The 27,743-nt window shown below is 43.0% G+C and overlaps 3 protein-coding genes across 4 annotated transcripts; 1 reads left to right on the forward strand and 2 right to left on the reverse strand.

Moving 5' to 3' along the window:
* Window positions 1-256: 256 nt before the first annotated feature.
* On the reverse strand, window positions 257-13,053 carry tom1l2 (target of myb1 like 2 membrane trafficking protein). 2 transcript variants are annotated; one of them, XM_041962504.1, is made up of 15 exons: window positions 12,972-13,053; window positions 12,460-12,544; window positions 11,630-11,708; window positions 11,223-11,372; window positions 10,095-10,229; window positions 9,819-9,968; window positions 9,001-9,117; window positions 8,691-8,824; window positions 8,511-8,562; window positions 6,380-6,548; window positions 5,482-5,611; window positions 5,172-5,247; window positions 4,279-4,338; window positions 2,997-3,033; window positions 257-2,899 (listed from the first exon to the last, which is right to left on the reverse strand). In XM_041962504.1, exons 1-15 carry the CDS (start codon window positions 13,021-13,023, stop codon window positions 2,751-2,753), a joined length of 1,575 nt encoding a protein of 524 aa, XP_041818438.1. In that variant the 5' UTR covers window positions 13,024-13,053; the 3' UTR covers window positions 257-2,750. The 2 variants fall into 2 exon arrangements, with proteins under 2 accessions (XP_041818438.1, XP_041818440.1); XM_041962506.1 differs by lacking the exon at window positions 4,279-4,338.
* A 256-nt stretch (window positions 13,054-13,309) lies between these two features.
* atpaf2 (ATP synthase mitochondrial F1 complex assembly factor 2) lies at window positions 13,310-17,957 on the reverse strand. The gene is made up of 8 exons (XM_041963154.1): window positions 17,319-17,957; window positions 17,169-17,213; window positions 16,857-17,005; window positions 16,439-16,536; window positions 15,275-15,355; window positions 15,074-15,186; window positions 14,741-14,856; window positions 13,310-14,239 (listed from the first exon to the last, which is right to left on the reverse strand). Exons 1-8 carry the CDS (start codon window positions 17,434-17,436, stop codon window positions 14,102-14,104), a joined length of 858 nt encoding a protein of 285 aa, XP_041819088.1. The 5' UTR covers window positions 17,437-17,957; the 3' UTR covers window positions 13,310-14,101.
* Window positions 17,907-24,151, forward strand: LOC121625102 (glucose-induced degradation protein 4 homolog). Its single transcript, XM_041963155.1, has 6 exons — window positions 17,907-18,298; window positions 18,735-18,794; window positions 19,979-20,086; window positions 20,173-20,274; window positions 20,371-20,501; window positions 22,668-24,151. The coding sequence occupies exons 1-6, from the start codon at window positions 18,107-18,109 to the stop codon at window positions 22,729-22,731; spliced, it is 657 nt and encodes a 218-aa protein (XP_041819089.1). The 5' UTR covers window positions 17,907-18,106; the 3' UTR covers window positions 22,732-24,151.
* The last annotated feature ends 3,592 nt before the right edge of the window (window positions 24,152-27,743 follow it).

Below are 27,743 nucleotides of genomic sequence, written 5' to 3' on the forward strand. Positions count from 1 at the left end.
TGAGGGGCCACGTTGCGGGATGAGGCGATCCCCGGCGACCAATGGGGAAGCCCCTGGTGTGGGGCCCACAGGCCTCCAGAGTGAGGAGGGGGTGGGTGGGTAAGGTTAATGGAAAGGGTTTACTACAGGTCAGCCGCAGCTTTTACCATCTGAGGATGGTCTGCCAAGGAGAGCACTGCAGCGGTGGTGGCATGTTGCAAATTATGGAAATATCTGATTCTAGGCGACAAAATGAAGACAGACGCGGACACACTGCTAATGTTTTATTAGAGTTCATGCAGAAGTCAAACAACACAAAGAGAAATGAGATGAGGCAACCCAGGAAAGTGGCATCCACACAGCACAGCCTCCCTTATCAGCATCTCCTCTCATATCACCCCGAGACGCACAAAGAAACGTATTGTTGCTCTGCAGAAACAGGTCTGACGTGCTTCAGGTGCACGTTGCCGATACACACCAGGCCGATCCAGGCCGCCATCAAACAGGGTAATGACATGGTTTCTTTTGAACATACATTTGGAGGCTATGTTTTTTTTTTCTTGCCCCCAATCAACTGAGATAAAACATTTCTGTGTTACAGAACAGCTGACACACACACGCACACACAAGTTGAACACTAAAACAAGGAACCAGGAGCAGAAATGAGGTTTCCCTTTCAAAATGTGCAATGTCGATGCTTTGTCTAAAGTGTCCAAAGTAAGTTAATGATGTCTGTTGCTGTCGTGTGCTAGTCAGTCCAGAAGATTAAGAGCGAACAAAACGTGTATCCTTCATGAGACAAATGGTGTGATTCTCTTCCAGCTACGACTGCCCTCACAAACCGCGTCCACGCTTTGAGCGCATGGACACGTTCAGCCAATGAGGATATCCAGATAACCGATAAACCTCGACAAATGAGATAACATTAGCCAGCAGCAATGTATAAAAGGGAAAGTTTGAACTCCATAAACAAAAGCCAGGAACGCTAAAACAGACACCATCATGAGGATTTCTCACTCTGTCCCTAAACATAGCTCATTTCCCATTTCCCCCACAATAAAATGATTTAAAATACTGATCTGAACAAAACAAAAACAGTGCTGAATAAATTAATTCTAGTCTCAAATATTTTCTGAACAGCTCTCATTAATTACATCAGGTTAAGTGTCAAGTGATTTACAGTACGAGTTGAAAGGTGACGCGGCTGCCAAAGTGCGTGCTCGTTTTAAGCTTGTTGTGATCGTGTAACGCGTTGCGTTTGTTATTGTCAGAGGAGCGAAATGTCTCATTTGTAGCGCTAACGTCTGCAGCCGGCTCATTTCTGAAAACAAATGTCACGGCGAAAAGGTCGGGCCTTTTAAGGCGTCGGCATGACGACGGGCGGTGGGGGGAAATGCACGGCGATAATGTGCAAGCGGCTTCTGCGGTGCGACGCCGAATTCTCATTACATCCCCGGACGCGAGGCTGCGGATTCTGGAGGAGCGGGTCATGTGCGAGCAACCCAATTATCCAGAATCTCTCACGTCTGGAGGAGAGAAGAAGAATTTGGTCCTCGGTTTCAGAGCAGGAATCATACAGCACGATCGACTCAAGGAAGGAGCTAAACGGCGTCTCTTCAGCGACCAGTAAGACCAGTTCTCACTGGGAAACAACATTAGGGCTCCCTGTGAACTCAACCCATGTAAATTCATTACACAAAAGGATTCAGTTTGAGGATGCTTCCATAAACGAGAGTAATTAGTATTTTTCAGCAGATGGAATTAAAACTACAACTAGACAGCAGCTTCAGGCGAATAAAATCCCAGCAAAATAATCTCTTGTGACCAACATATCATCAAAGTACTGCGATTAAGTCTGCCAAAGAGAAATGTACAGCATGTGACTCAGAGGAGGGTTTGTCGGTGCGGTGCGCAATTATGCCAATCACAAAAACTAAATGCCCTTCTTCTTCTCTGTAAATGATCAGATGTATAAGCGCTCCCTTCTCTAGTGAAAAACCCCAGTGAGGTACATCCCTGTCGTCAGAGCAGCTGCAAAGATAAACCCCTCTTCAAAAATCTACATTAAATCAACATCTCTTTCATACATATGTATCTTAAATATACACACGACCAATAAACTGACATTTGTCATTTACAGATTTACAACTCAGAGTGACTTGCAAAGGGACTGACACAAACAAATACCAAAACAAAGCAATGTCCTCGCCGCCTCTGCCTGCGGCGGCCGTTCCCGCAGTAACAACCCGAACGCTTTCTGCTGGGGGTTTCTTTAATTGTAAAAACTGAGATGGTCGAGCTCGGTGGCGTTAATGCATGCTTTAAGGGCTTGGGTAAGAAAACCGATTTGCTACAAATGCCAAGAACAGCAGGACGCCTCTTTTATAAAACTCTATTTTTAGGATTAGCTGCAACATGAAGCTCTGCAGTCCACGACAGGCGGAGGGAGACTCTTCACACGTGAAAGAAGAAGGTAAAAGCAGGCTGCCTCACAGTCTCTGACACTGGTCATCGTGCCGGTGAGATTCATCGTATCAAAACGGGCCATTTGTTTGGTTTTCCCTTTCTTGTGAGAAATGAACGGAAAACATGAATAATTCCCTTTTTACAAGGAGAGCATGTAGAAATCTCTGTAGTGTGAATCTGAGTAGTGTTGTGATGAGTAAGAGCGGAGGTGGATGTGTTTTAGTGTCAGGTCAGTCTGTCCTCGGGTGATGCTGCTCGGATGGTCGGGTCTTAGGCCGGGGATCTGAAGGGCGAAGGTGGGAGGTCTACATGGCGAGCAAAGCGTCCTCCGGCCGGTCCGGCTTCTTGCGGCCGGGGGTTCCCTGCGCTGCCCCCGGTTCGCCACTGGGGGGCGACGGTAGGCTGGGGGCCATCTCTGCAGCTTTGGCTCTCTCCTCCAGGAACTTGTCAAACTCTGGAAGCATCAGATCAAAGGAACGTGGAATCAGAGAGGAGGCGTGGTCAAAATGTGGCTGGAAAGTAAGGGGCAAAGGAGATTTATGTTTTCCTACCTTCGCTCGTCACGCCTTCCTCACCTTCATCTCCTTTCTGTTGGGAAAAAAAAAGGAAAACAATGTCACGCCTGGGAGTTGACTCTGCAAAACTGAATCCACTGCAAACAACAAGTCCAATTCAGATCCTGTGCAAACCACCCACAACAGCACCACGAGCATTCCTCACACACTCACTCACCACTGTTTTTATCACACAACAAGGAGCCACTTACCTCTCATCTCCACTCACCCACAATTGGGCAAATAACTTTGGATTTTATATATCATATCGTGCATTTCCACTGACAATAATTCTGATTGGGACGCTGCATAAAACCTATATAAAAATGGACTTGCAGCTGAACTGTGTTTACTGACAAAAGTGTCTGAATTTGCTTCAAACATGCTGCTGCATCAGCGTCAAAATAATCATATATTTACGAAAAATAAAAGAAGTAAAACATGAAATATATTGTTTTTGCAGTGTTTTCTATTAAGTATATGTCAAAAAGTTTTAGCAAATGATCACACTCTTTTTTATTCATGTGTTAGACAGCGTCCCAACTTCTTTGGAATCAGAGTTGTAGGAAATACTGTGAGCACCACAACAAATCCACCAGCTGTTTCCCAACCAAAACAGCTGGATATTACCAAGGCAACACAGCCTCATAAAGTTGTGCAAAATGAGCATGGAGTGTTGTAATGCTTTAACACAAAATTACACCCACTTTTCTCCCCTTTTCCAAAGAAAGAAAAAGTTAACTTATACAGGATTTGGTGAGTTATAGGTTTTGGTTATAATTTGGCTTAGATGGGGCAACAAAGGTACAGCTACAACTAAAAATCTCACACAGTAGAAGAAACTTTATCCCTGGCTGTCAGAGCTGAGGGCAGACAGGTGCAGCGATTTACAAACCAGAACATCCGCTGAGATGTTTTAGTTGCAGACTACAACCTGATCAGAGACAGCTGACAGTGTGTCCACTGCTGCTGAGAAAGCATGATCTCAAACTGTGTGCAGAAACACACATCTGCATTCAAAACCTCATGCCCATTTTACAGAATTTTGTCACAATACTGACAAAATTAGTTTGTCCCCACAGCACACTGTTAGTAACTTAAGGTGAACTATTAATATGTGATAGATCGGAAAGTGAGGAAACGTGAGAGAAATATGTGGTCTGGCTTTAAATGAGAAAAATGAGATATGAGATGAGGGGATAAAAGACAGCTGAAAAGGAAAGAGAAAGGGAGAGGGAAAGAGAACTGCAGGCAGAAATAAAAATCATGATGGGCTCACCACATCAGTACACAGCCACTCCTCTATGTCATCCATGACAGAGGACTGACCTCCGACACCCTACGGGGCAGCATCAAGACCGCCACAGGTGCCACAACAGAAAAAAAAACAAAAAATCCAGCCCCAAACAAAACAAAAATATAACTTAAATGAACTTCAGGGTCAACTCAAATGCAACTTAATACAGTATTTTGTGAGGGAAAAAAATAAAGAAATGGAAATCAATGTTTGTGGATGGCGTGGCAAACATCACACACACTGGTGCTAACCACAAGGGGTCGCATGAATATGCAGCAGAGCGCCGAGCACGCCGCACAGGCTGGTTAAAGTTAAGCTGGTGAAGGTGAACGCAGCAAGCAGCGTAATGTCTGACAGCACAGCGGGTCGCTTCAGCCAGTAACAGCTGGTCATCTTACACAGCCAACAGCCCACAGAGCACATTCACACCAGGCATGTTAGGAGTGCAGCTTTCAGACTCTTCAGCGTTCCTCTCTTTGGATGAGTGGGTCACATAAAACATGAAACAAACCTTTTAGAAACATCTGGCTGGCATTCATTCCCTGTCCTGCTTGACAGTTCAATAGTGTGAAAACAGGGTTCTAACAAGGCTCCACACAAACAACTCACACACAAAATGTATCAGTCTTGTTAGTAATGCGTGAAAAACAGCCAAGAATGGGCAGCGCTGAACACCTGAGACACTGCTGTTAAAACTGCAAACGCACAAACGCTTCAGGACAAGCTGGAAGCTGTTTCTGCTCTGCGCTGACTAACTGAGCGATTAGTAGCATCCAGCAGCACGGGTTAAAAAGCACAGGGGGAAAACGTCTGCATCGTCGCGGTGCAGCTCAACACACGCTCCAAAATGATCCGTACTGGACCTAAAAACTTACCGCTGCTGCAGCTGGCTGTAGGACATCCAGGGTGGGGGGGAGGCTGCCGGTGGCAGTGCTGTCATCTGCAGTAGAGCTGAGGCAAGACGTAGACATGAGTCTTTACACAGAGATACTGTTGGGTCGTCATTTTGCCTGTTTTTTTTTTTTAATTCAAAGTCTGACCAGAGCTGAAACGATTAGTCAATTCAGTGAAACAAAACAAGACTATCATTGACTCTTCATTAATCAAGCGTCCTCAAAACGACAGGAACGGTACATTTTGAAGCCTAAAGGTGAAGGTAGAGCAGAATCAACGAGGCATCCTTACATCCTGCGCGCTGGTTCAGGCAGAGCTCCGGTCCTGGTTTGAGCAAACACATCAAAGTCATCCTGGGAGGGAGGGGGCTTACAGCTAGACAGAGAGCTCAAGGTGCTGCTCACGCTGTCTGCACCCATGTCTAGAGGGGAAAAAACACACGTGAATGTCAGGTGGCCCTGCAACATGAAACAGAATTCTGCGTGAGCTGCAAAGCTGATGGAAAAGTGTCTATTTTCACATTTTCTACAGAGGCTTTGCAGGTATGTCAAAATCTTCAAGCAACTACTGGCAGAGCTGAGGTTTATAACAATCTGTAGTGGTGCAAGTGCACTGATTAAAGCAAGAGTTCAACTGTTTTGGAATGACTTATTCATTCTGCTGCCCTGAGGAGAAAATCAACACCACAATGATACCTGTGCATTAACTATGGGCCTCGAGTAGGGATTAGCTTAGCATACAGACTGGAAGCGTGGGGAAACATCTAGCCTGGCTATGTCTAAAGTTCAAACGCATGCATGCCAACTCCTCTAACGCTTAGCAATTACCAGGCTGTATCTCTGGATCTATTTCTTGGCAACCAGCAGCCAGGTGCACTTTTGTTTTCTCACAGTTGAACTTCGGACAGACCCCGGCTGGTTCTTTCTCCCTGTGTCCAGTCTTTATGCTAAACTAGGCTTCAGCTGACTACACACTAACACATAGGCATGAGAATTGTGATCGATCTTCTCATCTAACTCTTGGAAGAAAGCGGAACATGTGGAACTGTTCCTTTGATCCAGTAATGTAAGCGAATGCTCGTGACATAAACCGACCCCTCGAATCTGCCTTGTAATTGTATTTGCATGATGTTGCATCAGAAGAAGAACATGAAAACACTCAGCTAATGTCAGAGGTAGTGTGTGCATACCGAGACCAGCCAGGCGGGAGGCCAGGGTGGCCGGGGAGGAGGGCCTTCCCGCGGGGGCTGTGAGGACAGGGGGCAGGCTGGTTGGGGCTGCGTTCGGCATGTTGCTGACCACCGCCGGGGAGCCCGGGCCGAGGTCTATGAGGTTGTCCTCCGTAGCCTCGCTCAGGACCTGGCGAGAAAGAATTGAGGAGACGCGCTGAAGCTCTCGTTTCAGGCGGGAGCTGAGAGGAGGATTTAGGGTTTCTGGCTCATGAGCAGCAAAACAAATCCTTTTGTGGGAGGCTAAGGAAAGGCAGGGTTATAACAGTATATCGTTCCTTGACTGTGTATGACAAGTATGGAGGGGGAAAAGAAGAAAAAAACTTTGTGGTGGAAATAAAAAATGAAGGCACGGTGCATTCTAAGCGCGATCTTGTAAAACGTGTCGGTTAGCTTCAGGAGCGCATGAGAATGTCTGTAACTGAGGAGAGAAGGGAAATTAAAGTCACTTTCTGAAAAACTGTTTCTTAAGGGGTTTGCAAAGAATATTGCTCTACATCAGGCCCACATATTTAGATTTTAAAAGCATTCATCTAGAGGAAACAAACTTCACATCGATTTTGATAGTGTTGTCACTAACTATTAAAGCGCTACTTATCCAAAAAGACAAAACTATCCCCTTAAGAAGGTAGAAATACAACAAGGAGGGAGGAGGGGAGGCTGAGTCTTTGGGCTGGAGGAGTTCGTATATCAAGACAGTTTTGCAAATCCCAAACCGCTTGAGATAATGCAAACGGGTCATTGTCCGTCTACCTCTGGGTCCATCACATCACTGCCTGTTGGGGGCTGCATAGTCAAAACATGCCATATGGGGTGACAGCTACTGGTGGAGAAAGGGGCCCATATCATTTAGCCATGTTTCAAAAGCTGCTGTGTGGTGACACTGGTCATTTACGGAGGTGGACAATATTTTCATACTTGCCTGTCTCAGCTAGCCACAGAAACAGAAGAACAGAAAAGAACAGAAAGGAAGACACAGTGAATACCATTAACATGCCTGTGCAGGGACACAATGCAATGGCATGATAACTATGGAAGCTACATCATGCCTGAATAAAACTGGAAACCCAATGAAGAGGTAAGGATGTGCCAACTTTGCCTCACGTCAAACTGACGAAAAGGCATGAAGCAATAAAGGTCCCTACTGTAAGCAGCTGCAGGCATGTGATGCACAGTACATGGGCTTGTTAATACTGGATAAAAGCTGCTCTCAGCCTAGATTTGGATCTTCGGTTGTTTTTTGTTTTTGCCAGATAGATTTAAAACTCTGCAAGGCAGGAAATGTGTTTCAGCACAACTCTGACAAAGCAGGATCGATGGAAGCTGATGAGAAAACAGTGATATGATGGATAACAGATATTCAGAAGTAAAGAATAACCACGGCTTGCACATGTTGCTGAAAAGAGGCTTTCAACAATGCTCTCGGGTCTTTTGGCTGACGAATCGTAAAGCACCACCACTTGGCCCGCTCCACAGCTGTGACTGGATTGCTGATTGCATTTCATTCTGGCATTTACTTTTATTCATGTATTCAGTTTAATCCCTGGGGGACAGTGCCTATTAATAAACATCGCTGTAAATATGCCAGAATTAGCCGAAAGGGTCTGCAAACCCTGCCCAGGTGTGAAACTGGCAACTTCACAGCCGGCTCGAAATCAAGACAGAAGTTTAAAATAATAATCATGGACCACTAAATGCGAGCAGCTCAGTTCCAGTGCTTCCCAAAATGAAATGACTGACTACTGTATTGTCCCAGTCAGCATTTCCCCCTGCTGGACAGGACTTGAATGCAACAGGCCTGCTCTGACTGTGCGGAACAAAATGAACAAACAAAATTGTGAATAATGATGTTTGCTTTGCATCGTATGATGAAAGTAAATACAAACATGTCTTTGTTGGGTTTCAGTTTAATTAGGCATGTACATCTGGTAAATCACTGACACTTGAAACACACTGCAAAGCCTGACTGGCAATGTAACATGCGATCCACATTACTGACACTGAAAGGTGCCAACATCAGAGAATGAGAAAACACGAGCGCTGATGAAAACACTGGGCGTCTCACCACCTGAGTTAGTAACTGCTGACTCACCCCATTGTTGACGCTCTGAGCCGAGGACCTCCCAGACCTAAACCTCTCATACCTGAGCCAGAGATGTGAGAGAAATTAAAAAGAACTCATCATTAGTGTACCTAAGCAAATCTGTGCAAACATGCAACGACGTCGAGGTAAAGATGAGCTTGCACCTGCTTTTGTGTGTTTGTTTCTAACCTTTCGTAGCGTAGGAAAATGTTATTGAGGTCATCGTTGACGTGCAGCAGCTCCTCAGTCACCGTCTCATTGGACACACAGGAAATGAGCTCCACTATCCTCTGCTGCATGGCTCTGCAAGTCCTGTTCAGCTCCTAAACACACACATGCACACAGTACAAGCACATACACATATGCAGAGTGATGTCAGGCTTTCTTACTGCTTTGTCTGTGTAAGAATAAAAATACTCATCTTTTATATGGATTAATTCACACACACCCAGTGTACACACCCACACACACACAACCACACCCATAAACGGTTCCTTGCCTGTAATAACTCATAGTCTGAAGTATCCTCCTGTCCGGGGACCATCTCAGTCAACATCTCTGACATCACCTTAGTGTTTCCACGAACGATGTCCAACTCACTGCGCAGCCGGCAAATCTGTCAGAGTTAAAAAAACCCGCAGTTAGTTTATCAGTGGGAAAACTGGTGTTAAAAAAAACACATTTGCAGCCAATAGTATTACTTATAGGACAGTCATTCCCAACTGGGGCTACTTGTAGGGGGTACTTAGCGAAGGAAAGCTAAACTAATTGTTCAACTTAACTGAAAATTGTGATTTAAAGAATATATTTAAATTTTTAGGGTGTTAAAGAGGAAAATATTTAGCTAAAACAAGAAATACATTTTTGAAATGAGTTACAAGCAATGAAAAAACTGTTGAAATTGTTGGCAAAAAGTAATGAATAAATATTTGAAACTTTGCTAAAAGCATTGGATAAATAGTCATTTAAATAGTCCAGTTCCTAGTGGAACAACTCCAAGCTTAACCAAATCAACAGTTACACTGACAGTTCAAATGTATGAAAAAATATTGCATTGATATCCGTTTCTACATTATTAAAGGTGTTCACTAACATCCAGTTTGCAATCAATTAATTCGAAGGCATTAGCACCATGACTGGTGGTGTGGATGAAGGGGTTCTTGAGTTCATTTGACAGGATTGTGGGGGAACATCTGACAAAAACGGTGGAGTTGAGAACCATCGGCTTCTTTTAAAGGAAGTGCAGGTTGCTACAGGGTAAGTACACATTTCAACCAACCGTTCAGGTTCGGTGTGTTGGCGGGAGCAACAGCGTACCTGTTCAGGCGTAGGATTGATGGATCCAGAGGCATGAATGTTAGGGACCTGAGGGGTGGTGTAGGCTGGTGGGACAGCTTGTGGCGTGGGCTGAGTAGTGGTGGTGCTGTACTTATGCAGGGTGGAGTCGCCCTCTGGAGCAGATGCTGCCTGGAAGCAACAGAGAAAGAGAAAAAATACATAGTAGACAGCGACAGATTTCCTGGGAAGACAAACACGCTGTGCTTGGTCTTTGCACGGAAACACGTTTAAGCTGCTTAGCATGACGCCTCCCACCCGCTGAGGTGTGTGTATAGGTGACAGGGTGTCCAGCTCTGCATTGGGGAACTCGATGCCTTTCCTCTTCAGCTCCTCATAGATTTGGACCACGCCTGTAAGGTCAGGACTGCTCCTGAATGCATCAGCCCATGCCTGGAATAGGACGAGTGAGAAAAGAGTCAAAAGAAAGGAGATGGAGAGAGACTAAACAAAAAACAAAACAATGGGTAAAGGGAAGGCTGACACAGCAAACAAAGCAAGGACATCAGAATACTAACAGCGGCCTGTTCTCTGATCATTTCTGTTTGTCTGCCTTGAATACATTCAGTCAGCAAACCACAAAGCTCTTGGCTCCTCTCTCTCCGCAGCGGACCTGCTGAAGCTAAACTGGGCCATTACGACAGCTCAACCACATCACACACTTTTAGAAGACGAGCGGACAAGTACTTTGAGGGAGCGCTTGATCCAGAAGTGTTTTACACTTCAACCAGTTTGATCTGAGATGCATATTTCCAAAGTGGTTCCCTCACTTTGGTTGAAGTGTGTCTGAAAACAGCATAAAGCCAATGCAAAACCAATAGAATTAACTGACTATTAACTGAACACACATGCTCGCTTTCATCAACTACAAGGTACACACAAGGGAGATGAGACAGGTGGCTCTTATCCATCCTGCTGAAAGACATGTCAACAATGCTCTTGCTGTTGTGTGAAGGTAGTGTTCTTCAGTATGTTTTCCCACACAGTGTTCCCAGCTCACCCTCCTCTCACAAACTTGTTTGGCTAATGACTAAACAAATGAGAAGCAATTAGATTCTCCCCTCTCCCTCATAGATACTGGATGCCCGTCCCTCCCTGGATCCATGCTGTAAGCTTGAGTCACATGGTTTCCCTGGTGGAAATAAGAGCGGCCCACATGAGCCCTGAAGGGTTACCCGAGCTGTGCCAGGTAACTGGAGCTGCTCCTGGCTGAAGCCCTGGAGACACTGTGCTTTACCCGATGTTCTGCCTGGGGTGGACAGCACACCTTCTGGACTGTTGCACAGCCACACACACTTAAAAAAAACTACGCTGCAAACCCTCACACTGATATACAGCATTAAAACAGAAAATGTAAAAGGAGTACTTGCACTACCGCTATCTTACCTGAATCAGGGCGAGCACCTTATCTTGAACGATCGTAGGCGGGTTGTTTTTAGGGGAGATGACTTTAACAAGCACACCATCAACAAAGTCCCTGCTGGTGACCAAAGCATGAAAACGATGGCCGCAGTTCTTAACGCACGTCTCCAGGACCTGACGGATGCAGAGAAGAATTAATGTGAGGCAAACTCTGATGAAGGCACATTCAAGGTAGAGATGGAACGGGCATGATGCTTTGGATTGCAAATGCATGCATATTATGTGATACAATCAAGTGCCCACAAGTGTTTTGCTCGAAATAAGTTTACATTATGTGAGAGGTAAAAGGAAAACTAGACAACATGGATGCTTTTAATATTAAACAACTAAATACAGTGCAGCTGCCCTTCTCTTGCCCACTTCTGGCTCACCGTTAAAGCCAGCATCACTTCTCTATAGTTCCTGTTGCCATTCAGTCTCTTCTTCACTGCTCTAATGGCGTCCTTTGGCCTGCACACACATAAACACAAGTAAAAGCACACATTAAAGGATAACATTGTACACTATACACACCACCCTTAAATGGAGTGGCAAGTCATTCATAGCAGAACTAACACAATTACCAAGGACTTAATGACCGAGGGCTTGAAGGGGCCTTTTGAATGGCACTGACAGGATGATGGGCACAAGTGCAAAAACTGGGAGGAATACCAAGCGCAGGCACATGATTCCGTCAACGATTCTTTTACTTTTCACAATCTCTTCATTGACAATGTGACTCTAGAGACGTGATAAATTACTTTTGAATTCTTTGACGGCTACAGAAAGTCCAAATCAGCCTCACAGCAGTGGGCGTATGGCACCCATTGCATTCTCCAGAGAGAAGAAAAAAGTCTGACCTCTTTTTATAGCCTGCTGACACACAGTACACTGCAGTAGGCTAGACCCACCTGAGCCAGTTTACGACCGGCTAATCAAACAAGACCTGGACTTCACACACAGAGCTTGAATATACAGCACAAGGTTAATGGAGGGATGAGATAAGCAATGAGGCCTTGCATAAATCCACCTCACACAGCCAGAGCTAGGCTTCTTCTCTTAGTATGACACTGGGGAAGGAGAAATGGACTGATTACAATTGTGTGTGCCTTAACCTCATGTAAACAGCACAGGGAAAAGGAAGACAGAATTCAACTAATGCAAATAAGAGAGTTAATCAATGACAGATGTAGATATTGATTGATTTTCCTTGGGTACTCACCCATCCTCTGTTTCATTGATGATGTCACATATTTCCATGTTAAGGGTCCAGTCTTCACTTTGCAGAGAGCCATCAGTGGCTCTCTCTGCAAGACACGGGAGATTAGTTGAGAAAATTACCTAAGGTGGTCTCAGTAAAACACAGCAGACCGATTGCATGACGATGACCGATGGCTAGCTGACTGTTAGCTAACTTAGCTATTACTCATCATTTCAGATACAACTAATTATACTCATTAATGCTTTTCGCACTGACCTAAGAATTGGCAATGACAGAAAACCGACCTGTAGTTTGTTAACAATGTTGCTAGCACAATGACACTGAATGTTAACGTTACTACTAGTTAGCTAGGCGGCTAACGGTGGCTTTCCAGCTCTAGAGAACTCATTCAGAGACGTTAGCATGCTAACGGTAGCAAGCCCCTAAACGACTATCGCATAAAACAGATACATTTTCCCGACATTTACATCTATCTTCACGCGGTCTAGTTCACTAAACATCTGGTTACATACCAATGCAATGCCCCACAGGGGTACTGTAAGGATTTCCCAAAAGGAACTCCATCTTGCTCGACAACAAACAAGTCAGTCCATGGGATGGTGATGATACATGAAGTAAGTCCCGCCCATAGAGCAACGCAATTGGCCACGAAATCCTGACCTTTGGTATGATTGGACAACTAGATTATCCGTCAAGAAAGTCGGGCGATTGTAAATAAAAGGCACCAAAGGTTGCATCGATAAAACTCAGATGGCTATTTCATGACTGTAGCACTCATTCTCATTTATATGAGCCCATGCAGAATACGCTCATTTAGTTAATTATGACAGACGTAAATTGATTTTGCCTTGTTTGGGTTTTAATTCACAAATAACTTTGCTTACATATATTGCTTACAATAGATAGGACAAGAGACATGAATGCCGTTCTTTTAATTACTTTGATCAAGCTCAATTAAAAATAAACTCCAGATTTAGGCATGAACATTAGTACTGGATGAGGTTGCAGTCCACTTTCGTTAAAATTCTGCTTTTTTGGGGAAACAGAATTGTGGAGAGGAGATGATACTGAAGAGGCTTTCTGTGTGCAGCATTGAATATTACACCTAATTACCAAAGAAAATTTGAATTTACTATGTTTCAGCTCCTGCAAATGATTATTGTGTATATGCAGTGCATCATTACCAAACACCACACACAGCACAGTTAGTATGAATAGGGTGTTGTTAGGATAGCATTTGCACTTTTCCAGTATTCAAACATAGCACACAGAGAAAGCAGGCATGGAATTAACATTTCACCACCAAACAGACAACAACATTAGTCACCATTCTCTTTAAACCATACACAGTGTCCAAAATGTCACGGATGACTGAGAACTGCCTGGAAACTTGGTGAAGGGTGTCACACTTGGCAGCTGCCACATATAAACACTGCAGAAATACAGCCAATGTTTTACTGGAGTGAGATGACTCTATAACAGATCACAGACACAGCAGCTGTCACCGCTGACAACAACAAGTGTGCTGTGTTTGTCTGTACGCATGTCGAAACACGGATAAACAGAGGTGCTTGGGGTGTCTCTCAGTCTGAGGGCAGATTAGCTGTGTGCTCGCTAAGTTTGATGTTTGAGCTGCTCCTTCTCAGTCCTGCATAAGTTTGCTTTTGACAGAAGAACTCTCAGATGAGAGGTGAACAAAAAGAGTTCCAGCAGCAGTCCGTGCCCTCAGCTCATACATGTCATAGTCGTGGGCCCACTCCACGTTTCCCCAGCGCCGAATCTGTGCAGGAGAAAAAACATGTTAGAGGAATGAACAGAGAACAGCAAGACTGTCTGAAAGAAGAGCTGCAGGTCGACTTTGTGTTTCTTCATCGTTGGCCAGAAGGCATAACAAGCAGCAGCACAAGACTGAAAAATCATTTGTAAAATTTCTGTAAATAAGTAAGAGCAGGACACAGAAGAGCAAAGTCAGCATCTACACTGCATTGTACACTGTGTGCTACCCGGTTAGGTTTCATGGGAAATATTCTGAAAACAGAAGAGGGCGCTGTTCTTCCAGAGTGAACAAAGCAAACCTTTTTGAGCGCCTGGCAATTAAAGATTATGACCAAAAACAAACCACTCCCAATATGTTTTTTTTTCTTCTCCTCAATAAAGTGCCAATAAAAGTGTCACAAGCATCTTGACCATGGTCTCATTTGTTTATGGTTATTATAGGAAACAAACATGCTAACGCTATCTAAAAAAGTTGATGGGAAAACTTATTCTGCTACTCTAATACCTGGTATTCCTCTTCCAGTCTGGACAGCAGCACAGCCTGTTCCACACTCAGATGCCTGTCAATCATCCCCATCGACAGCACAACAGACTTCAGCTGGGTGATCACATACTCAAGACCTGCACAGGACAAAACCACATTACTGTCCATCTCTCCCCTACTACTATTACAGCTTCTTGCAATAGGTTTCCCCAAGCAATAGGATTAAATATCACACTACACATCTCACCTGTTTTTTTCCTAATTTTTTTAATTGTACAACTTACAGTTACCACACAACAAAAATAAAACAGGTACAGTAATTGCTTATGTTGGATTGGTTTGGAGATGTGTTACCTGTTAGGGACCAGAAGTTGTAAGAATGTAAGTGTTGCCGGAACGTGTCCTTGGTTGCCTCTGGGATCTCAGGACCCAAAATACTGGATGAGGAGCCAATAGTGACATTATATCTGAAATTGAATTGTGGGAGATAAACGCTATTAGGGAAAGAGCCAGCCAATGGGCCTTGACTATGGCAAAAGCTAATGCTGCTATTACCTGTTCTCAATCCAGTGCAGCACAGGGTCCCACTCATTCTTCTGTAGCTCAACCAAAGCGTAGGGCTCATCTACTCTGTAACTACACAAATCATAAACACCGTAAACATTGAAAGCCACAAGTGTGAGTAACTCACCTTTAACAACCTAACAACCAAACAACCGACAACATATTAACTCTAAGTCAGGGGTGGGGAACCTCCGGCCTGCATACGGCCTGTGAGTCGTTTGTTTGATCTGGCTTGCGAGGCAATTCATAAACACAAAACAGCAACTCATAAATACAAAAAATCTCTAGACAGCAAATACATTTCTTCAGTGATTAAATAAAATATCATAAAATAGTCAACTAACAAGTCCTTCCATGTCATCCTTGAATGCAGCACAGATATAGCGGCTGATATCAGGTCAATGCATCATGGAGACTATCCAGAAAACAAAAGTAGATGTGGAGGGGTTAGTGTGAGTTAGTTTGTGGGGACCAGCTTGCAGTGATGAATAAGGCTAATCTGAAGAATCATTACATCTACAAACATGCTAAACTGGCTGAGCTACTAGGACAAATTAGAAAACAATGCGCCTGGATAAAGTTAACGCTGTTCGGTGGAGTTTGAAGGCCCAAAAAGCAGCTTTCGCCAGCCCATATCCAGACAGAGACGGTGTTCTGCAAGCACGTTCTGTGATGAGTTAGCTAATTGCCAAGAAGCTAAAACCTCAGACAATAACAGACAAAGTAAAAGTGTTTGAAAGTGTCACTTTGTCTCGAAAAATTCACAGAGATTAAGGGAAACCTGATGTGGAAACTTAGTGTAAGGGATATATGTATTTCAATAATTTAGCATGGCTTGAAGGCTGTTGTAAAAACTGAAATGACCCCTTGACTGGAAAAAGGTTCCCCACTCCTGCTCTAAGTCAACAAGCTTGTCCAAATGCAGGACAGTATTTTTTCTGCAGCAATCAAGTTCAGGATAAAATGATGTGTCAGGTAATCAGTTAAATTCATCTTGTTGTCATTGTGTTGACTTTCTCTGTCTTTCACAAACACAAGTATTGCTTTCAACACATGTATTGATGTCTAAACAATTCATAACAGTAGTAAAGTGCCTGTTTTTAAAAGGATTAATTTGATAAAAGGTTACAGTCGATAAGTAATTAAGAATTATACCACACAGTATCTGTCTCCAGGAACTTCAGGGCAGCACTGATCATTTGGTCCTTGTTGCGTTGGGTGGGATTGTCCAGAGCTGTGTTGCACAGTGTAGTCTGCAGGAAGAGTGTACCAACAATTTCAATCAGTTACATTTTTAGTTAAACATCCTTGACTAGTGGAATGAAAAATCAAAAAAGCTTAAATGGTAAAAGTTATTTGAGTTACCATATGGCATATTGAAATGTAAATGAGTTCCACATGCACAGTATTGTGGATGTATAGTAAGTGAAACCACATTAAAAATATATCAGTTTAACTGTTTTAAAATTCTCTCAGGATCTCAACAATGGTATATTAAGCAACCTTAAATATATCCTGATCCCAAGGATAAGAAGCTCTGCTTTAAATGCAGTTCCTGCTCAAAAGGCCATACCAGGTGCATAGTGTAGAACTTTAGTGTGTCCCTTTGAGCATCCCACTCTGTTGCCACAGCAATGGCCAGGGCTTCATTTGGCACTGTGAACAGCTTCCCTCCAGGAGTTTTCAGTTTCCTTCGGTCTAGGTTTATCTCATATACACCACCTACAGCAGAAGAGTTACACAAATATGGAGAAGGAACAATTCGTTAAGTTGTTACCATTCAGGTTCACCACTTTGTGAACACATGATTGTATAAAAAAAATGATACTACATGGGATCAGGAACTGGAATCGGGGTTGTATTACTTGTGACATTTGACACATACCTTCACCTTGGGATATACTGACATCTTGATAAAACCTTTTTCTTTCTGGAAACAGCAGAAAACGTTAGACCAGTCAACATTCGTACAGCAAGGTTTAATATACAAATATATTTGTATTTGAGTTTTATCCACATTGATTATATCTCTTACCTGCTGCGGCTGTGGAGTATTTCAGTGTAGACCGAAAGTTCTGACTTGTTGGGGACACTTTACTGAGTGAACGGATATTTCCCAACGGACCCTGAAGTCTAACAAGGTTCCTTAACATAGTGGCAGCTATTTGAAGATATGATGTTTTGAAGAAATGCTAGCTGAAAAGCTAGCTACCTGTTTTAGCTAAGCTATCTAGTTATGACCACAGTTCATTAGTTAATTAGATGCAGCATACTATACGAGTGGTTGCTTTCCATAATAGCATAAATTATCATTTATATTGTACGTGCTGACGGTATAAAGTCGCTATGTCTCTATTCAGTGCTGCACAACTCTTCTTCAGCTGTCACATAGGAGCTCCGGCGTCCAAAAGCACGCGTGTGACCTTCTGTAAATGGCCGAGAGCGTCGCAAATGCTTTCACTATTTGGGAAATGTAGTTTTATAAGTGCCTCTTCGTATCATTACACAACAGGAAAAAACTACACCCAAAGATTCCCATAAAGCCTTCCGCAAGTCCAACCAATGAGCGTCGAGGATCTTAGCAAAGTGAACTCAGTTGGCCAATGAGAAGGGAGGATTCTGCTGCCTACACCGCCGCGTCGAAGTCTACTTACTTTTCTGGGAGCTTGGTGCCCGGTAAACTAACCCGTGGAGGAACCCGGGGGGGAATTGAATGTTGGTGGACCTCTTTCGTCCTCCCCCTCCTCGTCGTAGACGCCGACAGAGTCCATCGCCCATACGGCAATTGCCCGCGGTCGGTGCCCAGCCAGCGAAGCGGGAGCCATGCCTGTCCCCGCTGGATACATCAGCGACTCCACTGCCGCGGCCTTCGCATCCTCGGCCTCGCTTATCCCGCCGCCGCCGATAAACACCCATCAGCCCGGTGTTGTCACATCGCTGCTGTACAGCGGCTCCAAGTTCAGGGGCCACCAGAAGAGCAAAGGGAACTCGTACGACGTGGAGGTTGTTTTGCAGGTGGGACTGTGAGGCGGACATTTCACTGTTCAGGCGAGCTGTCAGGGGTATTTGGTGATCTGTCACACGGGCGGTGTGATGATTGACAGCTGGAAAATCAATGAGCGCTGGCCTGTCGCCGAGTAACTCGCCTAGCTAGCTGTGGGTGTAGCAGTGCCTGCCACTGTTTACCAGCAACCCTTCTCAATTAATAAGGGGACTTTTTATTTAATGTTATCAAAAATTAAACTCAACAGAGGTTTTATCATTTTGTGCTTCAACGTTTGGAGGAAGGCTCTTAAACAACCTGCACGTTTATGGCTATTTATATAGAGAGAATATTAGATAGTAAATCATAGTATCATATCACAGCATTCCCACTTTCTGTCACTTCAATGAATAAGAAACTAGGTAACACTTATGAGATAAATGTCGTTTCTTCTGTTTTATTTTTAAGCATGTCACCATGGAGGATTCCTACTTGTGTGGCTACCTGAAGATAAAAGGACTGACTGAGGTGAGCGATTCACTTTATTAAGCCACAAACATAAATAATTGAGGCCGCTTCTGGCCACTGCTCATTGTGTTTGCGTCCTTTTTAAGGGACTGGCACAGTCTAGCTCCTGGCTTTCCCATTCTAGAGGATGTCGTGTTGTGTTAACACAGATCCAAGCACAGTAGAGCCAACACACAAACCGGCAAACACACAGAACATGACAGAAAACCTTTTCTGTATCACAGGTGTGCAGTGGAAAATTAAACATGCATGTAACAGCATGGCTCAGTAACATTTCAACTTTTTAAGCAAGACTCTATTTCCGCGCTGACCAGAATTTGCACAATATGTTGCGGAGAGTCATCACGTAGATGAAATCACATTGGACTGCAGAGTAGATGTCAAAATGAAACCGTTAAGTAATTCTGTGGGAAATATTGACTTTGTTGTCTGTTGGGTTCATTCAAAGTTTTGAAAATGCCTAATTTATCCATTATGTTTTAAAGGTTAGTAATATGTTTGAATTTGAATATGTACCTTGAAAAATGCTTTATTTTTCAACATGATCTGATGTTTCATGCACAGAATCAGTCAAGCAAAAAAAAAAAATACATACTTGAAATGAAGCGGGCCCGTCGTCGTATTTGTTTGTCATCTCTTGGTGTGTTCAATCGTCATTCATAGCTAAAAAAAAGTCCTCTGTTGATCCCTGAGTGTGGAGATTAATAAGCATTAAATAATCACGTTCAAAGCATACAACCAAAATTAATATGAATGGCTTGTAAAATAACGTGACAATATACATTGATTGGTGTGCGTCTACAAGAAATCTGCAGACTTATTTTTTGCAATTGCATTTATAGTGATACAAAGGCTTTTACTGTCAGGAAATCGTTACATTTGGTACCTTGAAAGTTCTTGAAGTGCTTGAATTGTACTGTATGAACCCTGTGTCTATATATATTCCTACTGAACAAATCTATCGTAATTTGCAGTATCCCACAGTCTGACCACAGTGATTGAAAATAACCTGTGAACATCCGTCAGAAGTCATTTGTTCTGGAATGAAAACATTGAATTGACATACTTGCTGCTGGGTGTGACATTTTTTCGCTCACAAAGAAAAGGCAATGCAGCTTGTACCAGGTCGGCTGCACCTCAGCAAACAAAACGTCACTGTTTCTCTGTTGCGTTCGCTCTCGTAGGAATACCCAACTCTGACCACATTCTTCGCTGGAGAGATCATCAGCAGGAAGCGGCCATTTCTCACCCGGAAATGGGATGCAGATGAGGATGTGGATCGTAAGCACTGGGTAAGCGCGCTCATTCGTAATCTACACAAGTGCTCTACCGCAGGCTGCTTTACTGTGAAATAATCCTTTTACTTTTTTGTGTCAAGGGCAAGTTCCAGGCCTTCTACCAGTACGCAAAGACGTTCAACTCCGATGATTTCGATTACGAGGATCTGAAGAACTCTGACTATATTTTCATGAGGTGGAAGGTAAGGTGCTGCCTAAACTGAGCCTGGCCATTTGTTGTTGTAAGTCACCTCTGAACTGCAGCTGCTGCCATTTCTCTCCCTGCCCGTCGCCCTCAGGAGCAGTTTCTGGTCCCTGACCACACAATCAAAGACATCAGCGGAGCTTCCTTTGCTGGATTCTACTACATCTGCTTCCAGAAATCCACGGCGACGATCGAGGGCTACTACTACCACAGGAGCTCTGAATGGTAACGCAGCACAACACTGGTTACTGTGAGGGGGAGTTGAGTCATTTTCGCGCATCAGCAGGCTTGCAAGTGAAAGGCTGCTGGATCAAATCCCAGACCGGCTTGAAGACATTTCCAGCTTTCTAACAGCTTCTGTCAAGGTGCCCTGAATTCTTAATTTCTCCATGGGAGCTTCTCTGATGATTAGTAGATGAATGCGGCTTTTCCCAACAGCTCAGGCTGCGTGCAACCTTATACGGATGAAGCACAACAGTCCAACCCGCAGCTTGTTGCATTTGATTTATATGGTCACACCGCCTGGTTATGAGCAAACCACGGCCAGATTGTGCTCTATCTTTAGTGTTTTCATTTTTATTTGACATTCTTTGGCATTTCTTTCAACCCCCTTTGCACATAATGGTTTCACTATTGTTACAGACGCCCTCTGATTTCATTCCGTTGAGTTTTTTTCTCTCCTTCTCTGACCAAATACTTGGAAGCTGTTTTGTTTTCCTCTCCGATCGCAGAATATCTCCACTACTTTATGCTATTTTTCAGAAGTGAAAAAACAACCAGCGCCTCTGTAATACTTACCATAACATTAGTGTTCAGCATTATTGTGAGGACAGAGAACAGTTTTCACTGCAAACTGAATGTTGTTAAGGACTTTTAAGTAGTTTGTTCATAGGATCAGCACTGTGCTCTTTGCTGCCTTTTACCACCTCTGGTGTGAACTCTGCCGACCACACATGAGGAAAAAGCTGAATATGAGCATCAGTCCAAACTGTGGTTTGACCTCAATTCATCCTCAGCTATAATTAACTATTGGCTTTCAGATGTCAGCATCCATCTTTTTTATTCTAGTTAGACCTTTCATTTTGGGGTTGTTTTTAACAAACCAGACTTCATGCAACTCAGTTAAAACCATGTAGCCCCTCTTTTGGTGATTTAGATTTTTCTTTTTCAGAGATTATTTCTAGCATTAAATACGACCATTTACTCACCCAGACAACTTTGGTGGCATTTGGAGTCGTTTTGAAGAAATTAGCCCCAGAGGAGCGGCGCTTATATCCATATAATGCGAGTACTCAGGGCATCCATGCGCAGCCTCTATATGCTGGTGCTAATGATATGCTGGTGCTATTCCCCTCTGAGCCGGCGGTCGGCTAGTTTAGCTGTAGTTTGGCACAGCTATGGTTCGTTATTGCGTATTCGTAGCCGACCACCGCAGAGTTAGCCGTAATGACATCATCCATGTCAGAGGTAGTTGTCTAGAGACGCCAGATGTTGATAACATGCCACCACGGGCTCAGAGGGGATTAGCACCAGCATATCATAACAAAATATTGGAATATGAATGAGTTTCGCCGCAGATTATGCGTTTATAGAGGCTGCGCATGGATGCCCCGAGTACTCGCATTATACGGATATACGCGCCGCTCCTCTGGGCTAATTTCTCCAAAACGACCACCAAATTGCCACCAAAGTTGTCTGGGTGTCTAAATGGTCGTATTTAATGCTAGAAATAAGGTCCAGGTTGTAAAAAACGAAAGTTATCCTTTAAGTTGTAAGCCTGAAGATTTCAGTCCTGTGTCGCAACAGCAAGTGCAGTAACATCCAGCTACAGAAATACAACTGAAGAGCAGCTGGTGTATCTGTTTACTGTGCAGCCCAACGAGCTCACGTTGTTTTAAGAAATGTGTCAGTCAGTGCTCTGCCTTGTTCCATCTTCCTATGTGCGTGATCTGATCTCATGCTGCATGTGGGGCAAGTCACACAGCAGCAGGGCGCATAAGAGTTGGGTGCCTCACCTGAGGAGTTTGAGGTGTGCATCCTCTCAACTGAAAAAAGTGCTGACCATAAATAGTATAAAAAAGGGGTTGATTTCATTAAATGATGTTATATGTTGGATTATCTGAAAACATGTTATTTTAGCTCATGAAAAGTTGATGTTGTGGAGATGCATGGTTTTCACAGGACAGCGACTTCATGCAGCCTTGATGAATGGGGCCTATACATGATGTGCATGCTTTTCCACATGAATATTTCATAAAGTAGAGAGCTTGCAGTTACACGTGACGAGTTTATGACAAGGTTGCCCTGTGCGCCCTTGTTTATTCACGTATCTCATCCACTTCCAACATACAGTATATACGTTCCCTAACATGCGCTGTGTTGACCCTGCAGGTACCAGTCTCTAAACCTCACCCACGTTCCCGAGCACAGCGCAGCCATCTATGAGTTCCGGTGACATCGGCCAGCATCGTGGATCTTTTTTTGTTGATGGACAGAGACTTCAAGCAAAGCAGAGGTCTGCGGATGCTGCTGAGGAGGACAGGGAGAACGACTCGGCGTGAGAATTTGGGCTTTGGAGAAGTGCAAACTCTTACATGTTCCCAGTAAGTGGGCGGACAGCTGATTGACCAGTGGACGGGATATTGGACAAATGAATGTACGCACGAGATGAGAAGAAAGGAAGGCAGAAAGCGCAGCTCTGCTCCCAGGCTGGAGCTTGTAAAGTTCAAACCAGCAGCTGAGACTGGGTGTGGCTCGTACAGTGTACCCCTCTCTTCATTTGTTTTCATAACGCTTGGCGCAGCATCTCGAGACAATTTCTAAGTTGAGCGGGGAGTTCCCCTTCCCCCTGTCTTGCAAATGTTTCCAGCTTTCATCCAGCCGATGAGCAGCATAAACACATTTGACTGCGTGTTGGACAAGGATTCCTCTGAGGCGTCTGCTCTTGTAAACACAAACTCTAAAGAAGTAGAACACCAAGTCTGTGTGGACGAAAAGCAAGAGAGTCTGGGCTCATGATTGATTGGAGCTTTAATCAGCCCATAAGCTAGAATGACAGTATTTTTTTTTTTTTTTAAAGCTAAGCTGGTTCTTTGTTTGCCCGCCAAGAGGATATTTTGCTATTTCAGCATAAATGATGGACGCAGAGTGGCACTTTTAAAGGCTGCAATGTGAGTGACACACAAAACGAGCTTTTCCCCTGTGTTCATGCAGCTGCTTGGGAGATTATTATCACATGTGATTGCTGTGGATCTTGTTCTATTGAGTTACATTTGCACAAAGATGGACTTTATGTTACTAATGCTTGCAGTCAGGATTTTACACTCACATGCCCTAGTATCAGCATCAACGTGGCGCGTCAAGCTTTTTGACTGGGTTTGACTGTGTGTGTGGGGGGTTTAGAGCCAAAACAATCACATAAAAGTATTCAAAAAGAGAGTATTTTTACCTTGCACTCTGCGTTAAACTAAGAGCTTTTTACTCCCTCATGTGTCATTTTAAATTAAGACCCATCCCCCCCAACACCGTCCCTACATTTATGTCTCCTCGACTATGCAACACTTTCAACATAGCACTCTCCAAACATAAATCCTTCAGTTATCAGAGACAGAATTTTATTCTATCCTTAGAGTATATGAAAAAAAAAAAAAAGATTCTATCTTCGTTAAAGGAAATATTTTTGTTAAAATGCCTACGAAAACACTCCCCAAATCATGTTCCCTTCCCACGTGTGATGGTGCCATGTTTCTAAAGCTTATCAGAGTTGTATTATAACAGGTCAGAAGTGTGTTTGTTTGAGAATAAGCCTGGATTTGATTGATGGTGTGACTGTAAAGAATGGATTATGGATTTTAAAAAAATCATATCGAAACACCTTTCACTGTGTCTTGCCTGTTTGACCAATATACCACATTATGTCTTTAATATTTTCATACCACAACTCGCATGAATTATCAAGGTATTTGCTTGTTTTAAAGACTTAAACTCTTGAGTTGTGTACAGTTAAATCAAAAAAATCTAAAATTTCCTCAAATAATAAACTTGTATTTCCATGCTCAGGCAGCTGGTCCTGGCTGAACATTTGAAACGTCACTTTTTGCCCTGCACTGCCCTCTGGTGTGTTTAAACATTTCATACACTCTTCTGCTGCTCTTGGCATAAAGAGTTATCAGAATAAGATTATTACTGCTGTTTCTAACATGGGAATATGCAGAAGAAGCATGCACTAACACCATTTAAAGTACTGTTTACCTTTCGTAACTAAGCAAAAAAACTATGATTCTTACCATTTTTAAATCTTGTGTTTTTGCAGTAATTAGGGTTGTACAGCAATGAAGTACAGCATGAAGCAGGACTGGCAGGAGCACAGCAGGTGCAGCAATATCAAAATGTTGGCCTTTGAACAAATCATATTTGAAAGCCCACTGAGCAAAGCTGTTGAGGACATAATCAAACCTAAGAGTCTGCAGCCATGCTTGCAGCCTTGTGAGGCCTAGCTAGTTACTTAATAAGCTAAATGCTAACGTCATCATGTTAGCATGCTGATGTTAGCAGGCACAACATTTACAATGTTCACCATCATAGTGTGTCAGTATGCTAACATTTGCTAATCACAGGAGGTGGAGCGGGTTGTTCACTAATCAGAAGGTTGGGTTCGATTCCCCCAGCTCCTCCAGGCCGCGTGTTGGGCAGGATACTGAATTGCTGTGAAGCCATTTGATTGGTTGGCAGGTTAAAAAAGCATTATATAAATGCAGTCAATTTACCATTACTGTTCAAATTTAAATTTTGGCCTGATGATTGTGCTAGATAAAAAGTCTGGGGATTAGTGATTTCACTTCTGAGAAGAACATGAACATGCTAAGCAGAATTCTTGACTATCCATCCAATAGTTGTTGAGACATTCACTCAAAACCACATATGTCAACCCCATGGTGACAGTACAGGAAAGGCCAGGTCATCACCAAAGTCCAGTAGATGGTGAGATATTAAGCACAATAAATATTTTCCTAATAGAGGAAAAATCAGGGAGTTGTTAGGATTGATCCTGGAGGCATTATGCTGAATATAATGCCGAATATAACATTGTGAAATTTCCGTCTCAATCAGATCTTTTCCTCTTTCACAATCAAAATGCTGGACTGCAGACTGTAGCTATCTTTGCTCTATGTTTTAGTATAGGTTAATTAAGACTAAACTTATCAGTCTACATTGTTTGACTTGTCCTAATTTTTCCAGGCTTGGTCAGACTTGTGAAAGCAGGTGCACCTGATAAACCTAACAGCAGCCTAACAATACATTACAGTGATTATTATATCAGATTCAACAGTATTAATACACGAGACCAAAGATAAGACTCTAATGCTGCCATTGCACTCATTTCAGATAATTCAAGATAAGAGTGTAAACTGAAAGCTTTAATAGGTCAAATCATCTGTGATGACACCGCAGGTGCATTTGCCAAACCTGCATCATTACCGGTCAAAAGGAATGACATGGGATTGAACACCAGTACCCATAATTGGAAACTGCTATTAAAACATTCTTTCAGCCTAACCACAAGCGACTCTGTGCTTTTGTGCATGTGCCTATTAATAGCTGCGGTATACTGGCAGATCCTTTCCTTCCTCGAACCATGGAGGATGTTCCTGTATCTGCACAACCTCTCATCTTACAACCCCAATTTCAAACAATTTGGGACGCTGTGTAAAACCTAAATAAAAATCATTTACAACCATTTACAAATGAGATGTGTTTACTGTCAGCAGTGTTACGAAGTGTTCCTGAGCCCACGTGGTAACATCCTTTATCCAATCATGTGTTCTCAAAGTGGTGAAGCTCACTTCATCCTTGATTATGAATGAATGAGCCTTTCCAGGATGCTCCTTTCGTACCCAATCATGATACTCCCACCTGTTACCAATCAACATGTTTACCTGTGGAATGATCCAAACAGGTGTTTTTGGAGCGTTCCACAACTTTCATTTGTCGCGAATGTTTGCATGCTAGCGTGCCAAACAAAGATACCCGCCTGACATCATCTGAGCATTGTCATTGTGAGAATGTTGCCACGCTAAAGTTAGCACTGAGCTAAGCAGCCTCACATGCATGCTAGCATGGCTGTACAGTCTTGTTACTGGTTTTACTTCACAGTTTTTCCCAGAAGAACTTCATGTGCACTATAATTAGATAAAATAATACATTCTAACTTTTTGCATTTAGAACGTGTTGCATCATTTCACTACCCAGCTGTGACCCAGTTTAGTCAATGAAACCAAAGGGCTGGGCTGAAAGTTCCACTAGAGCAGGTTAATTCCCACTGAGTGGTAGGAAGTATTGCAAAGTGCACGTCTGTCGGTTGTACAAATAAAGTGACTCATCGATGCCTTCCGTGTGACATCACACATTTGTGTCACCCTTCAACTCTACGTGTTGTTAAAACGTTTAAATGTGCATGTTATCTCATAGAGGTAAAATATCACAGGGTGATTAAAAGCCTCATCTTTTTAAAGCAGCGCTCATGAACATCAGCTCCCTTTTCCAGAGGAAAATCCTTTATAAATGACTAAACATACCAAACTATGCCTAAAAAGTAAAAGAAAATGACAAAATATGAAGGCACAGTAAGACCTGTTTAGAGCAATCAGGTTTTACTTCTGGTTGGCTTGAGTTTGTGGTTTGAAATCAGTTTGAGGTGTGGTCAGTGATGGATGTGTGTGAAGAAGAAAACAGCTCACATCAGCTTGTACTGGTTTTAGCTGTTTTGAAACTGGGCCAGTTTAGTCAGACTAGTCATAAAATAATATTACAAATGATGTCATCAGTGGGTCATCATGTACTGTTTAGTCTACACCAGGCTTCTCACTTCTTATAAGTGCTTATATATTTTTCCCAATAACTTTTTCCATATAAACCCACCCTGTGATTAACTCTAAAATGTTGTTTTATTGTTTTCAAAATTAAGACTAAATCAGCATATAAACCTGTTTTACATCCACAATAGTTAATTCCTGAAATGCATCCCACATGTTAATTTGATTTTTGCTAATGTGTTTTATGCAGAATTAAGATCCTGCAGTGAGTTATAAAGTTGAATTTTGTTAATATTACATATGTTTTCTGTTTAAATTTGTAAAACCATGTACCACAAAAATTGACTCATAAATTTGTCAAAGCCTGACGCTTCCAGTGTTAAAGCGCTGAAGGAACTGAATGTAACCCTGCATGGGAGATGGGAATTTGCATTTTGTGAGTGAACTCTTCACTCAGCTTCATACATGTTGATGTGTGAAACCAGGCTCTGAAATGAAATTTTGTTGCACTCATTGATGAATGAATGGCTCCCTATACGTCAGCTTAATCTTGAAAAGCACTGCTATTTGTCATGTGCTGAAACTTAAGTTCTAACAGAACGCCACCCTTATCGAAATACACTGAAAACTTTGCATATAAAAAAAGTGATTTTGT

This window comes from Chelmon rostratus, chromosome 21 (genome assembly GCF_017976325.1).
Source record: "Chelmon rostratus isolate fCheRos1 chromosome 21, fCheRos1.pri, whole genome shotgun sequence".
Taxonomy (NCBI): Eukaryota; Metazoa; Chordata; class Actinopteri; order Chaetodontiformes; family Chaetodontidae; genus Chelmon; species Chelmon rostratus.